We start from the raw sequence: 13,355 nt of genomic DNA, 5'->3' as shown, positions 1-13,355 counted from the left end.
ACATATTTACCAGGAAGGCCTAACAGGTAAACCCCAATGCGTCTTCGTGGCCAATTACAAACAATGCAGCAATAAACAATGTCTCGAAATTAACGAGACATCTATGAATTTTAACTGGTACATAAATTTTATTGTACATTAATCATACTCAAATAGTGGTGAAAATTTTTAATCGAGGAACCGTTTCAACAATGAAATCAGAAAAATCGGCAAACTCTGATATGAAACGATCGACCTGGAGTAACAAATATGCAATTCTGACCAGCAGCATTACAGATATACTTGGAATAAATTCTTTTCAATCGAAGTCAACTCGCGGGATCGAACCCGGCGCCTCGCTAGGTAAAAGTCCAACCACCGAGCAATGCTGCTGGCTATATCATTTACTAGTTGAATTTCATTCGAATATGAATAACCTAAAATACACTTCGACTGTAACATATGTATACAAACTCGACCACGAAATACACCGAAAAAGTCGGAAAACGAGTCTCGAGAAATTTCAGGTCGTTGGAACGAGATGGACCCAATTGAAATAGAATTTAGATGGACCCAATTGGAATATCACGAATTAAGTAAAATTTAGTAGTGATTGCGAGTGCATCAGAGAATATCAATTATGCCTTTAGTAGTTAGGCTGAGATTTTCGTATTGCGTCATGGCACATATGTACATGTAGTGTTATTGAATTGGTTATGTACAGATTACGACATTAATGTTTGAATCGGTCGACAGTGTGTTAAGTGAGTACGGGAGCAGGATCGATAGTCCTCGTGTTGGGGGTGGAGCCCTAAGGTGCGGATTTTGTCGGCGACGCAAAACGCGACATTGCGTGTCGTCCAACCTTCGAAAAGTGTGCTAAAAACATCACCATAACAATAATCATGCTAATAATGTCTCTTCCTGTTGCTGCTTACTATTTTCATTGTACTCGGCTCTAGAACTTTCTATGTATACTGGTATATTTGGAACTCGCAACTTTACGACCCATCACCTTGACTGTTTGTTCATTCATAGCCGACGAATAGCCATCTATTTACTATTCGTACGTATAGCTCGACTAGATTAAGTTGTCTGGGTCAAGGTTGCGCTAAAATGCACCGTTGAAAGGGGACTATCTAATGCTGATCTCGGATCGGTTCAAAATCGCACTTAACACATTCAGCCCGGCGCATGCTTTCATACATTTGCCCATGTGGCGGCACTGTCACGCGTATCGGCACCCAATTACGCGTGACGGCATTAAATCACTTTATATAACGAGTTGTCCCTAAATCTTTAGAATTTTAGTGTTGGGGTGCTCAATGATGTGGAACCGTAAAATTATAGTCTGCTATAGCACTATCCGCGTGGCCACCGGTGGTACACGCCGGGTTGAATGTGTTAAGCAGTGGCGGCTCGTCTATATGGACTGCGGGCTGCAGCCTCCCATTATAGTACATATACAGACCCATGACAGGAAGTTTTTTCCACTAGCGTAAAACTCGTTTTTTGTCAATTTTGTTAAATTTTAGAACAGGAAATGAAACAAAACTTTTTATTATACACGCATAATATATTCATCAATAATATTTACAAAAAAAAACTGTAATTAACTTAATATTTAGTTGTCCCTCCCCTATTTGTTATAACAGCCCGAATTGATCTCTATGCGTGACTGTATTGTTTTTTTGATTTTTGAATTATTTTTCCATGTATCTATTATTTTTTCTTTTAAATTATCTAACGTAGTATTAGGGCTGTTATAAAAAATACTTTTTAATACAATTTTCAATCGGATTTAAATCCGGTGAATTACCTGGCCATAACAAAATTCGAATATTTTTTGTGGTCAGCTAGTTGTTAATTGTTTTGGTCGTGTGACATATTGCATAAAAATGTAATTATGTGCATTCATCCCCTCTGATTCAAAATAAGGCGAAAATACGCTCAACAATTTTTTTTTGTATTGATCCTGCCCCAATGTGCGGGTCCAGCCCCTTTTCCGCTAATAACGGACCACACCATACAGATGCATTATATTTTGTTGTTTGAATGGTGCATTCGTCGCTCAGCTTCTCGGAAAGTGTATTGGACAACATCTGTCATTGTCCTTAGAATTTTTTCGTCAGAGAAACAAACCTAAAATGAATGAAAAATTAGTACATAGGAGGTTATCAAGTATTTTTTAGTTTAATATTAATATTTAAACAATACCTTTTTCCAATCATCAACAGTCCATTGCTGATGTCCCTGAGCTTTTTTTTCATCGTTGGTGTCAATTTTGGCTTTTTTTATGGGAGTTCGGCTCTTGACGTTAACTTCACGAGATCTACGTTGCATCGTCCTTTTGGAAATATCGATACCCTCTTGTTTCAGAATAGCTTGAATGCCTTTATTAGGCACCTTACGGTTCTCCAAAGCTATGGTGATGATTTTTGGTTTTCTCCCACATTTGTCGTATAATGTAGCAGTTGGAGAAACTCCCGATTGCACCAATTGTACAATATGGGCTACCGTAGGGTGAGAAACATGATTTTTTTTGGCAATTTGTCTGTAACTATATATCTTTTCACTAATAAGCGTTGCAATGGCCACTTTCACATCTTCTGAAATGATTTTTTTGGAGCCATTTCAAAAAAAAAAGTTTTTGATTAAAAAATCAAAAAATATATTAAAGCGAACGTAAAAACACAATAATATTAATTTACAACTTATATTTAAAATATTTAAAAATAATTAAATCTTAAGTCTATTTTTAAGTCAATAATTGTTAATTTACTTTTTTTTCTTTTGTTTCTTTCATCCCCAGTTTCAAAATTTTCGTTTTTTTTCACCACCACATGTGGGTTGCTATTCAATCTATCAAATAGTCAAATTTGTCACAAGTTTCGCAAATTACGCTAGTGGTAAGAACATCCTGTCGTGGGTCTGTACATAGGCATGCTAGTTTTGTCTGCATTTGATCACCGGTATGGTCAACGAGCTACTAAAGCCCGATTATTTTCCCCCCCCCCTATGAATTCGCTCGAGCTACCACTGCAATTAGGTGTAATTCATATCAGTAGTCTTTGTAGTAGTTTAATCTACCCGCTTACTGACTAGGTCAACTCTAAACTGCTATTGATCAGAACATCTTGGCTGACTAGTTGCATCGCTAGGGGTGGTGACACCTAAAAAATATTTTCTATTAATTCTTGTTATGACTTACGAGAGAGAAATGCCAAAAGATAAGCTAAGTTCACTCGTTGTTTCTGAATTGTGTCTCCGTCTGACGGAACATACACTGATTTCTCAAGAATTCGAACAAAAACCAATTATAACTCGTATTTGATGCTATATATAGCTGAACCAGGCGAATTTCGCCGTAGCTGTATAAATACAGAAAGCTGTATATATACAGAAATTGCAATGAGGCGTGTTCCGCTCGAGGACCGTCATACAAAGGATATATTTTTTTTTAATTATACAAGTATGTATAATTTAAAAAAAAATTGCTAAAGATCCAACTTGAGGGTGTTTACATCGGGATGTATTAAATATTTAAATAATATATTAATGAAGGGTATTAAAAAAAATTATTCGCCTGCGGCGCATGCTTTTTCTCACACAATTATTAATTACTAATAGCCTGGTGTTCATACATATTTGTTCATTTAATTAAAGTAAAAAGATCACCAATCCCCAGCAATGGCTGGGCATGCTGAAACTGTTAGCGATAATAGCCATGGATGTGGTTCATGTATCAATTATTTTCCGAAACTACCCGTTGAAGTATCAACAGGCAAAACACTAGTTCAATATAATGATTATTGTGATTAATATTTAACGTGATCTTGTATTACACTAATCAACAAAAAATCACTTTTTTTCTTACCAGAGCGGAGACTAATCAATCTTTACTAAATTTGACCCACTAAATTTGAATATGACAATGTTTTTTGTTGGCTTCTTCTCTTTTATGAGATATAAACGTTAAAATAGTGCAATTTTTACAGATTTTTGGCTTTTGCAGTTTTTAACTCAAAATCTAGTATTGCTGTGCCCAAAGTGATTATTGGGATCAATAGTCATGTTCGAATTTAGTGGATCAAACTTAGTATAAATATAGATTGATTATTTTTCGCTTTGGTAATTTTTTTATTGCATTGATTCATTTTAATCAAAGATTAATGCTATTAAATTCATTGTATTCCAAATTTGTGACCAGTTACAGTGATATCTCAAACTCAATGGAATCATTCTGTAATGTGATCAATACTTCCGATAAATACATATATATGTATACACATCGCTACATTTGGAGCTAAATTTAGGCCGTGTTATCGCAACGATAGTAGACGGATTTATCGATTTTGTTTACGATACGTAGGGTGGACACATGTTAGCTGAAAGGTGGACCTTCTGATCAAATTTTTTAGTATAAATTGGAAATCTTAAGTTTGATTCCAATTAAAATATGTACATTATATCAGAACAGAATTAGGAAAGTGAGTGGATGTTTCATACACACTGCCCGTAAAAGAGTGTGACACGTGTGGTCACCCTACTCTCGTATAGCGATTAAATTGCATATTAATCATATGTACAATCAGTTGTTACATTTCATATCGCACAGTTTAGCTCGTGCTGTTTTGGCATACGAACTTGTCCATTTTGAAAAACAAAAATGTCTAATTTTAAGGGGTTCGATTCTTGGTCCGTTGAAAATTTACGTACAGGTAAGCTATTCAAATTTAATTTTTTCGTTAATTATATGTTTGAGCCTACTACATATGTGCATAAATTGAAAAATATTGTGTGGCTGAATATACAACTTTTTGCTCCCTGTTTATTATAAAATTACTACGTTTAGATTTTGATACCGTTTTCAAATCCAAAATGCCACTTTTCTCGAAGAAAAAGATCTTCCATTAATGTGTTTCTCCAGTGATAAAGAATGTATGCGAAATATATGTAGTCCAATGCACTCAATGAAGTATGGAATGCTGTATGTTCGGCATAAAAAGGAGAGATAGAAAACGGAATACGTGGGTGAGAAGTATAAGAAGGGTAGTTGATATAATAGAGAGATTAAAATGGCAATGATCGGGTTACCGTAGCTAGAAGAATGAACGTAAGATTTACGAAATAAGTGTTTGAATAGTACCCGAGAGAATGTAAAAGAGTGCAAAGAAAGCCGCAGAAGATATGAATGGATAAGAGTTGCCCAAAGACGAAGGAAAGCGTGTTGAAGAAGCCTTCATCCAGCAGGGGAAGGCGAATAGCTGTAGATGATGATTATATGTATGTATAATATATACAATGTAACGGTGTATATTATATGTACATATGTATCATTGCATCAATACATCTAATATATAATTTCGAAAGAGACTTTGTATGTAAGTATGTATGTACATATATATGTAAGTATCTTCGGTTAGGAACTTCGTAAACAAAACAAAGTTTCTATGTCGACAATTCAATTGGTTTAATATTATATTTTTTTCGATTCAAATAAATTTAATAAAAAAACAAATGAATATTTACTATTAGATTCGTCATGTTTAAGCTGTTTATATTACAAATACTGAGCGAAGCTGGGTAAAACAACTAGTTTACATTAAAGTTAAATGTAAAAACTTCGCCGCATCAAATTTTTTTTTATACTCATAATGCAATCACCCAAAATTATCACTAACATTCAGTAGTGTGCCGTGTAAATCTCCTTATTTTTATCGCACAGCCCTAAAGCCAGGCCACATCGGGTGACTGCTTAAATTGATTTATTAAATAATACGTATGACATGAGCAAAGTTTGGCTTTGAATGTATACTTTTCGCACAAATGTTTCATTATTGTCAATTTCTTGCTTTTTTGCTCTCTTGCTTTGGACACTACTGTAGCGTTCTATTGTTATTTGAAAACGCCGAACTTTGAACATGAGTTTCGATTTGAGAGTTCTCTTGAGAAACATTCATTGCAACGAACGAGTCTTCGTTCCAGGTCTATTTCTCTCCCATCCCACACCAAAAACTATCAAGCGGTTTTGATAGTAATTCTGACATCACCTACGATTGCAATTGATTGATTTTTAAAGGCTTTTAAGTCTATTTTAATAGCTACTGATCCAGGGATCATTACCGACATATTTCACCTATTTTTCTTTTTTATTTATAAAATTGTTTTATGGTGTGTTAGACATAATAGGAAAAAAACTAGGAAATTTACTATGATGAATATACATACATATATAAGGACTAAAACACACTGAGTGGTACGTGTTTTTTTTAGATACTTTTAAACAGGCGAAAAAACGCAACACCCCTAGTCCATATACATACATGGTACACACTCCCAAAAATTACCCCCTGGAGTATTTTCGGTGATATTTTATCCTTGCTTGACAGTGATGGATAACGGTGAATCCCATATTTGAAGAAATGTAGGAGAAACTTGTCGGTTGCATGTGGATATGCATACACGTTCGACCTCCCTAATTCGGGTGTAGTTGCACTCTGAAGGTGAAACTACACCCGAATTCGGTTTGGGAAACAACCACTGTTAACGGTCACAGCGGGAAGCCAAGGAGACGTGACGTCCTATACCACTCAGTGTATTTTGGCTCTAAAAGAATTTTTAACAGGTAGCCATATGCAGGGGCCTCATTTCAGCTTTTCCCATGGGAGGGGGCAAAATTTTTGACTAGTAAGGAATGACTCTATTAAGAGATTTGGTTTGTTGGTTTAGTATTTAAGTATTTTAATTCATAATAATACACTAAACAACGACAATGGGCTGTAGACGTGATATATTTTGCTGCACGTATATATTGGATACATATGTATATGTGCACATGTTGTTATGAGCAAAGATAGGCGCGAAAATGCGCTGAAACGGGATCCTATTGTTAATTTCCACTGTTAACCTTTTTTTGTTCTCTAGAGCAGCGGTTTCCAAACTGGGAGGCGCGGGCTATTGCCAGGGGAGGCGCCAAAACTTTTAAATAAAAAAATAATTTTCATACCATAATATCTACAAATAAATAAAACTTCATATCGTAGCTTAACAGTAAAAATTCAATGCATGAATGTTTATTTTTATTTTTCTTTAATTTTTATATACACATTTAATTAGCAACCCTTCAAGAAGAAAACCAACATGAAGAGGCACATTTGTGGACGAACGATAATTTTATTGTTAATCTTGCCTATTTAGTTGAAATTTTTGGAAAATTGAGCGGTTTAAATAAATCAATGCAGGGATCACAAATACATCCACTTGTTCAAAAAGACAAAGTAAAAGCTTTCATTAAAAAGTTGAAGTTATGGAAATCAAATTTACAAAAGAATGAGTTGGATATGCTTTCACTTTCCAAAAATTTCTGGGCCACAGCCAACATTAAAGAAGGTAAAAATCGTTTTATTGACCACTTGGATGGTTTAGTGCTGCATTTTTCCAATTATTTCAAAGACCTTGATTTCTCAAAGTTTTTGTGGATACAGATTCCATTTAACTACAATGAAGAAGACGAATTCGAGCTGACAACCATCGAAAAAGAAAAATTGATAGAATTATTATGCGATAGCTCACTAAAACAAAAGTTTCAAAATGAAACCATAATTAGATTTTGGATGAATCTTAGTGGAGAGTATGAATCTTTGTATTGCAAAGCAATGCAAGTGCTTCTACCGTTTGTAACGTCTTATTTAAGCGAAACGGGCTTTTCGGCACTAGCTGCAATAAAAACCAAATATCGAGCCAGGTTAATATCCGAAAAGGAGTTACGAGTGGCACTCTCCATATTGCCCCCAAGATTTGATAAACATTGTGCCAATAAACAACAACATCCTTCACATTAAATTTTGATGTGTTAGATGTAGTTTAATTAGTAATTTAATATAAAAATAAATATACGTGTTCGTATAAATTTATGTTATAGCAAAACCTTTTTATTATTCTGTCTATTGTAGTGTTCAGTATTTTTTTTTAAATAAAGGTTTATTATTTAAAACGGGTCTATATTATTATATCTATTAAAAATAAAAGGTAGGGAGGCGCGGAAAAAAAAATTTTTTTTAGGGAGGCGTAGTAGCATAAAGTTTGGAAACCGCTGCTCTAGAGAGTAAAAAAAAGGTTAACAATAGAAATTAACAAAAGAAACCCATTTATTTCGAGCTGGCGCATCCTAGCGCCGCTCACTGGTTATGAGTAGAGGTAGGACCGGAAGCGTGCCGTTTATTATTCAATTGTTGTAAATGCTTTGTAAAAAAGGTTCGGCAAACCTTTAACAATGCATTTACAACATTTGAACAATAAACGGCCCCCTTAGGGTCCGGGCTTTAGTTATGAGTAATATCGCAAAATTCGATAAAATCTATTATTTCAATATTACAGCTGATGCATTAATTCTTTGATCGAGTTACGATTATTACTTTGAATTGGATTATTACGCATATTGCGATCGCCAAAAAGACAATGCTTGACATGAAAATCGCGAATACGGAATATTTAACACTCGAGTTCTCGTTAGTATGATAGTTATCGTTAGTATGATGGACTTTTCGGCTGCCAGATGTTCCGTTATAGAGATTTTCGTGACTTGAGCGAGCGGTTTGTGGGCAATAATAACACCGAGCAACAAAAAATTACCAGAGCGGAGACAATCAATCTTTACTAAGTTTTAACCACTGAATTCGAATATGTTAATGATTTTTGTTGGTTCGCTCTCGTTTATGAGATATTAGCGATTTAAAAAATGTAAAAAAAAATTTTTTGGCTTTTGCGGTCAGTAAATCAAAACCTAGTATTTATGTGTTCAAATCGAGTATTGGAATCAATTTTCAGACGTTTTTCCTATTGATTATGATATTTCATTACTTTAAAATACTTATCTAGCAAATTTTAAAAGTCAAAAATATTTTTTTTTCATACTATTATAAGTTTATTTTTTCTCCATACTATTATGCGTTTTTTAAAAACGTATACTATTACGTGTTTTTTATTTCACCACGTTTATAAGGATTAGTTTTCTATTTTAATATTTTGTTTTATCTAAACGTACTGACTCAAGCGGTAATAGCGTTAGAAAGGCTTTCGTTGGTGCCCGTGTGCGTACACATTTGTGACGCAGATAGCGTTGGTGCAAGCGAGATGGCAAGTATTCCGGGTTCGGTGATTAGTCGCCACAAAGTCACTAAAATCTCTATAACGGAACATCTAGCAGCCGAAAAGTCCATCATACTAACGATAACTATCATACTAACGAGAACTTGAGTGCCAAATATTGTGTATTCGTGATTTTCATAGCAAATTTCAAATTGTCTTTGTGACCACCGCAATGTGACGAATAATCCAATTACCGTAGTCATTGGATTATTCGTCCCCGGATACGTTACGTCCCATACCACTCAGTGTGTACTTTGCTTTAGCACTGTATGTAGGCACACGCTAAAGTGGCATTGGTCTTGATTAGTTTTTTTTTTTTTTGGTAATTCAGCGACGCTCAAACTTTTCTAAATATGATTAGCAATAAAGATCCAATCGACAGTGTTGGATCTGCGTTTTAGCAACTGCTTAGATAACAATGCGAGTGTGGCCGCGCTAACGCTAGAATCACGCGAGCTCCGGTGCCAGGCCGTGATGTTTTGGCGACGACACGGGACGCTCAGTCGACAATAGTCCAACGTCGCGATTGTTTCACTGCGACAGTGACGGTTCCGTGAAATATCCGCGAATCCTCGTCGTTGTCTGGCCTGGCCAAATCCAAGGTTCGGAGACGGTTATGTAACCCAGATCCGCGGCCAACAGACTCGAAACGCAATACGCCGAGACCGAGTCGTATGAATTCTACGTGAAATTATCGACGTGATCGTGTCTGTCTGGCCGGGGGTTGGCGTCGACCAAAAAGTTTGACATGTGCTGAAATGAAATTCAAATGCGCGCGACTTGTCAATGAAGTGATATGACGGCTTACGTTTCCCGCTGCGGCATACTAATCTGACGCGCTACACACTAAGATTGAGTGTATATGTAGTAATCGATTCAAAGCTATTCTAGCTCTGTATATGATTTTATTTTTTAATGAAATTAAAAATAAAATACGATTCCATTTGAAAATAGCACACGTCGATTTAAATTTGGAGTTTTTCGTAAACAATTTAATGCACTTTTGAACGATTTAAATTTTCCTCTTAACAGTGCTCTAATTGATTTTCAGTCCATTTAAATAAAGATCTATGTATATCTGCATAAGAAATTTCAAATTTTAAATTATAAAACAAAAGCATTAAATATATCCATTGAATTAGTTTATGTTGAATTTTTCTTTTGTTTATTTTCTTAAGAAGCTTTTTATTTGAATAAAAATACATATTGCGACACTTTTTATCATATTTTGATTTATAGACCGAGTCTCTTTCGTGTACTAAGGGAAAATCGGAGCTTCAAAAGTTAATGAAAACTCTTCAGTATTCGTGCTTTACGTCATTGAGAATCTAATATATAATTTCGAAAGAGACTTTGTATGTATGTAAGTTTTGGTTCGTAGAATCCGTGACGTTAAATTTAATAGAAAAACAAATGAATATTCGAAAAAATTTAATAAAAATAAAACTATTCAAATAAGTTTAATAATTCAATACTATTTGATTAGAAATGTTTAGGCGGTTTATGTATGTATATTATAAATACCGAGCGAAGCCGGGTAAGACCACCAATATATATCATGTGAGTTTTCAGATTAATGGAGTTTCAATGCAAGTGGAAGTAATTTTATATGGAATTATAAATAAAAAAGCTTTTGTTTTTTTACTGTTTAGTAGAAGTCCATTGTTGAGTTTATAAATAGAAAATATGATATTCATTTTGGTTCGAGTTCTTCGAACTGTATGGCGATCACGAATGTCGTGTGCTATTCTATTTTGAACTCACATATGTAGTTTACAAAGTGCAAAACTTTGAGCTTTCAATGAAAAACGACGCGCTCCAAATTTGCGCCGAATCATTCTGTAGCCAATTTGTAAAACGGAAGGTATTAGATGTAATATAAATCGTAAATTCTACACCGCACATTTGGCCCGATTTCGATTAAACATAAATTCGAGAGTTGTTAGTGCTATCATATAGTGTTTTGCAAGTCATAAATTAAATTTATTGCGGAAATTCAAATAATTTTTGAGGTTACACATTCCGTGCAAATGTGTATTTGATATTCGTCTGGAGATTTTCAACCTGGATGATTTATCATCCAAGTGTTTATTTGTTTTTCCAGCTTTTCGCGCGAAAATGTTTTTCTTTGTGCGCACTTGAGTTTCAAAAATACCGCGTTCCAAATTTATACACTGGAGTGTTGCCAGCGTTAAAAATACACGTCGTAACCTATTTCCTATGTGTACACGTGGATTGAGTAAACTTACGATTTTTAAATAGAAAATTAACTTAAGACTAAATCTAATATATAATTTCGAGATAAGATAATAAGAGACTTTGTATGTATATACTATATATAATAAGAGACTTTGTATGTATGTTTGTTTGTTTGTTTGGGTCGTAGATTCCATTACGTTCAATTTAATAAAAAAAACAAATGAATATTCAAATAAATTTAAATAAAATAAAACTATTCAAATAAATTTAATAAAATGTTTACTATTAGATTGGTCATGTTTAAGCGGTTTATATTACAAATACCGAGCGAAGCCGAGTAAAAACACTAGTTTGAAATAAAAATATAATACAATGCTTACAAGAAACTATTTTGAAAATAAGTATTTGAAAGTATACATAATTTAACCAAGAATTGTGCGATTTTTATGAGTTTGCTTTTTGTAAAGGGAAGATTTCATAAAGGTGTTAGTTCCTCTAAGTAAGTTAATTCAAAAAATATTGATACATACTTCATGGGTCTACCTCACGGGACCGAAAGTGAAAAGCCTGAAAAAGCAAATATCGGAAGGCAAAGATCGACAATCGAAAGATCTTAAGTCGAAAGATCAAAAAAAAGGTGCATGGTAAACGGTACTATGTATATATAATATATATGAATGAGTGCATGCGGTGAAATTATCTCTCTTTTCGTCATACAGCCTTGTTTAATGTGCGCGCGCAGGATACGGGAGGAAAATCCTGTTCCTCTTGTTCCTGTTGTATCCTGCTCGCGCAAATTAAGTGAGGATGTACGACGGGGGGAGAGAGAATTTTACCGCACGCCACTGATATACATATATACTAACCGTTTTTTATATGTATGCATGGTAAACGAACATTTTCGACTTTTTAACATTCGGTGCGGTGACGATCACCCATACTTCATATATGTACAGTCGTTGCTCATTTGATTGAAAATCGCAACACAAGTCAACTTTTCGCATATGTCATTGATTCGATTCATTTTTATTAGCATTGAAACCCGATTCAACATCGCAAGTGCATTAGATCCAACAACGCGTCATTAAAACAAAAAGATAAGTGTTTCAGACGTCTGGCGGGCATTGAAGAGTACAGACATTGACTTATATAGTGTGAAAAAGTGTCATTGTTGAAATTGGTCACAGAACATGTCTCAGAGAGGCGTACCTGATGTCGTTGGAAAAGGATTGATTTTGGTCGTCGACTCTTTCTTCGATGAAACAGGTGTGTAAATCACTTTTTAAAAACGGACGATAAGAACAGTTTTGAGATAATATTGTTCTACTTCAACCCTAATCCTATGGATTAGGTTTTAAATATAATGGGAATATTTAAAAAAACAAATGGGTATTTTACAAACTAATTGACAGTTACATAAAATACTGTGGAAATGATTCCGGCTTGCTTATCTTGTTGATAACGTATAATATTTATTGTACATAATGTTTCTTGTCTTATCTGGGTTTTTCAATCACATGTAGGTGCCATGTAATTTTTAAGGTCCATAAAAATTGTGATTTCATATCTTAATTAGTCACCGGTAGATCTAAAGATGTGAACATATTGAAGCGATGTTTGTATTTTTCCTATTCATACATTGTATATACATATGTAGACTTAGATTCACCTGTTGTTGCTGTGCCAACTTTTTCATAGGATATTTTATCGACCGAAATTAGTGTTACTAAAGCTTAGTAAATACATGAGACGAAGACAACTGTCTCCATCAATTAAGATGGACAGACAAGAACCGATCGAGATATGTGTTCGCCTTTCAGAAGTTAACTCTGCCAACCGAGATAACAACAAAAATACTTTGAATCTTGACAACAGTCTGGCGCTACTCTACGAAGAATTGGCAACGAATTTTGCATATTCATTTTCATCATAAATATACCAAGTATATACATATGTACATAGTCAACGTTCTCTATTCTGAGTCGAAAACAAAAGGGAATTTCTCTTGGCACACTTACTCAAATGGC

The 13,355-nt window shown here is 34.5% G+C and overlaps 2 protein-coding genes across 11 annotated transcripts in view; both read left to right on the top strand.

Annotated features, from left to right (window-relative positions):
• LOC143919373 (microsomal glutathione S-transferase 1-like) overlaps positions 1 to 13,355 on the top strand; it is a 241,515-nt gene that overhangs the window by 101,455 nt on the left and 126,705 nt on the right. The window lies entirely within an intron of this gene.
• AMPdeam (AMP deaminase) overlaps positions 1 to 13,355 on the top strand; it is a 41,818-nt gene that overhangs the window by 1,445 nt on the left and 27,018 nt on the right. The window contains exons 1-3 of one of the 10 annotated variants that reach the window (XM_077441653.1): positions 9,630 to 9,731; positions 11,618 to 11,827; positions 12,362 to 12,594. The exons of 1 other annotated variant lie outside the window; for it this stretch is intronic. In XM_077441653.1, the coding sequence (XP_077297779.1) occupies positions 12,519 to 12,594 (76 nt within the window). In that variant the 5' untranslated portion in view covers positions 9,630 to 9,731; positions 11,618 to 11,827; positions 12,362 to 12,518. Of the gene's footprint in view, positions 1 to 4,551; positions 4,701 to 9,539; positions 9,871 to 11,617; positions 11,828 to 12,361; positions 12,595 to 13,355 lie in introns of those variants that run through there. 8 more of the 10 variants (XM_077441659.1, XM_077441656.1, XM_077441652.1 and 5 more) reach the window with 8 other exon arrangements.

This window comes from Arctopsyche grandis, chromosome 11 (assembly GCF_051622035.1).
Source record: "Arctopsyche grandis isolate Sample6627 chromosome 11, ASM5162203v2, whole genome shotgun sequence".
Classification (NCBI taxonomy): domain Eukaryota; kingdom Metazoa; phylum Arthropoda; class Insecta; order Trichoptera; family Hydropsychidae; genus Arctopsyche; species Arctopsyche grandis.
The sequence above is the reverse complement of the archived record's forward strand: the minus strand, read 5'-3'. Positions and strand labels throughout refer to the sequence as shown.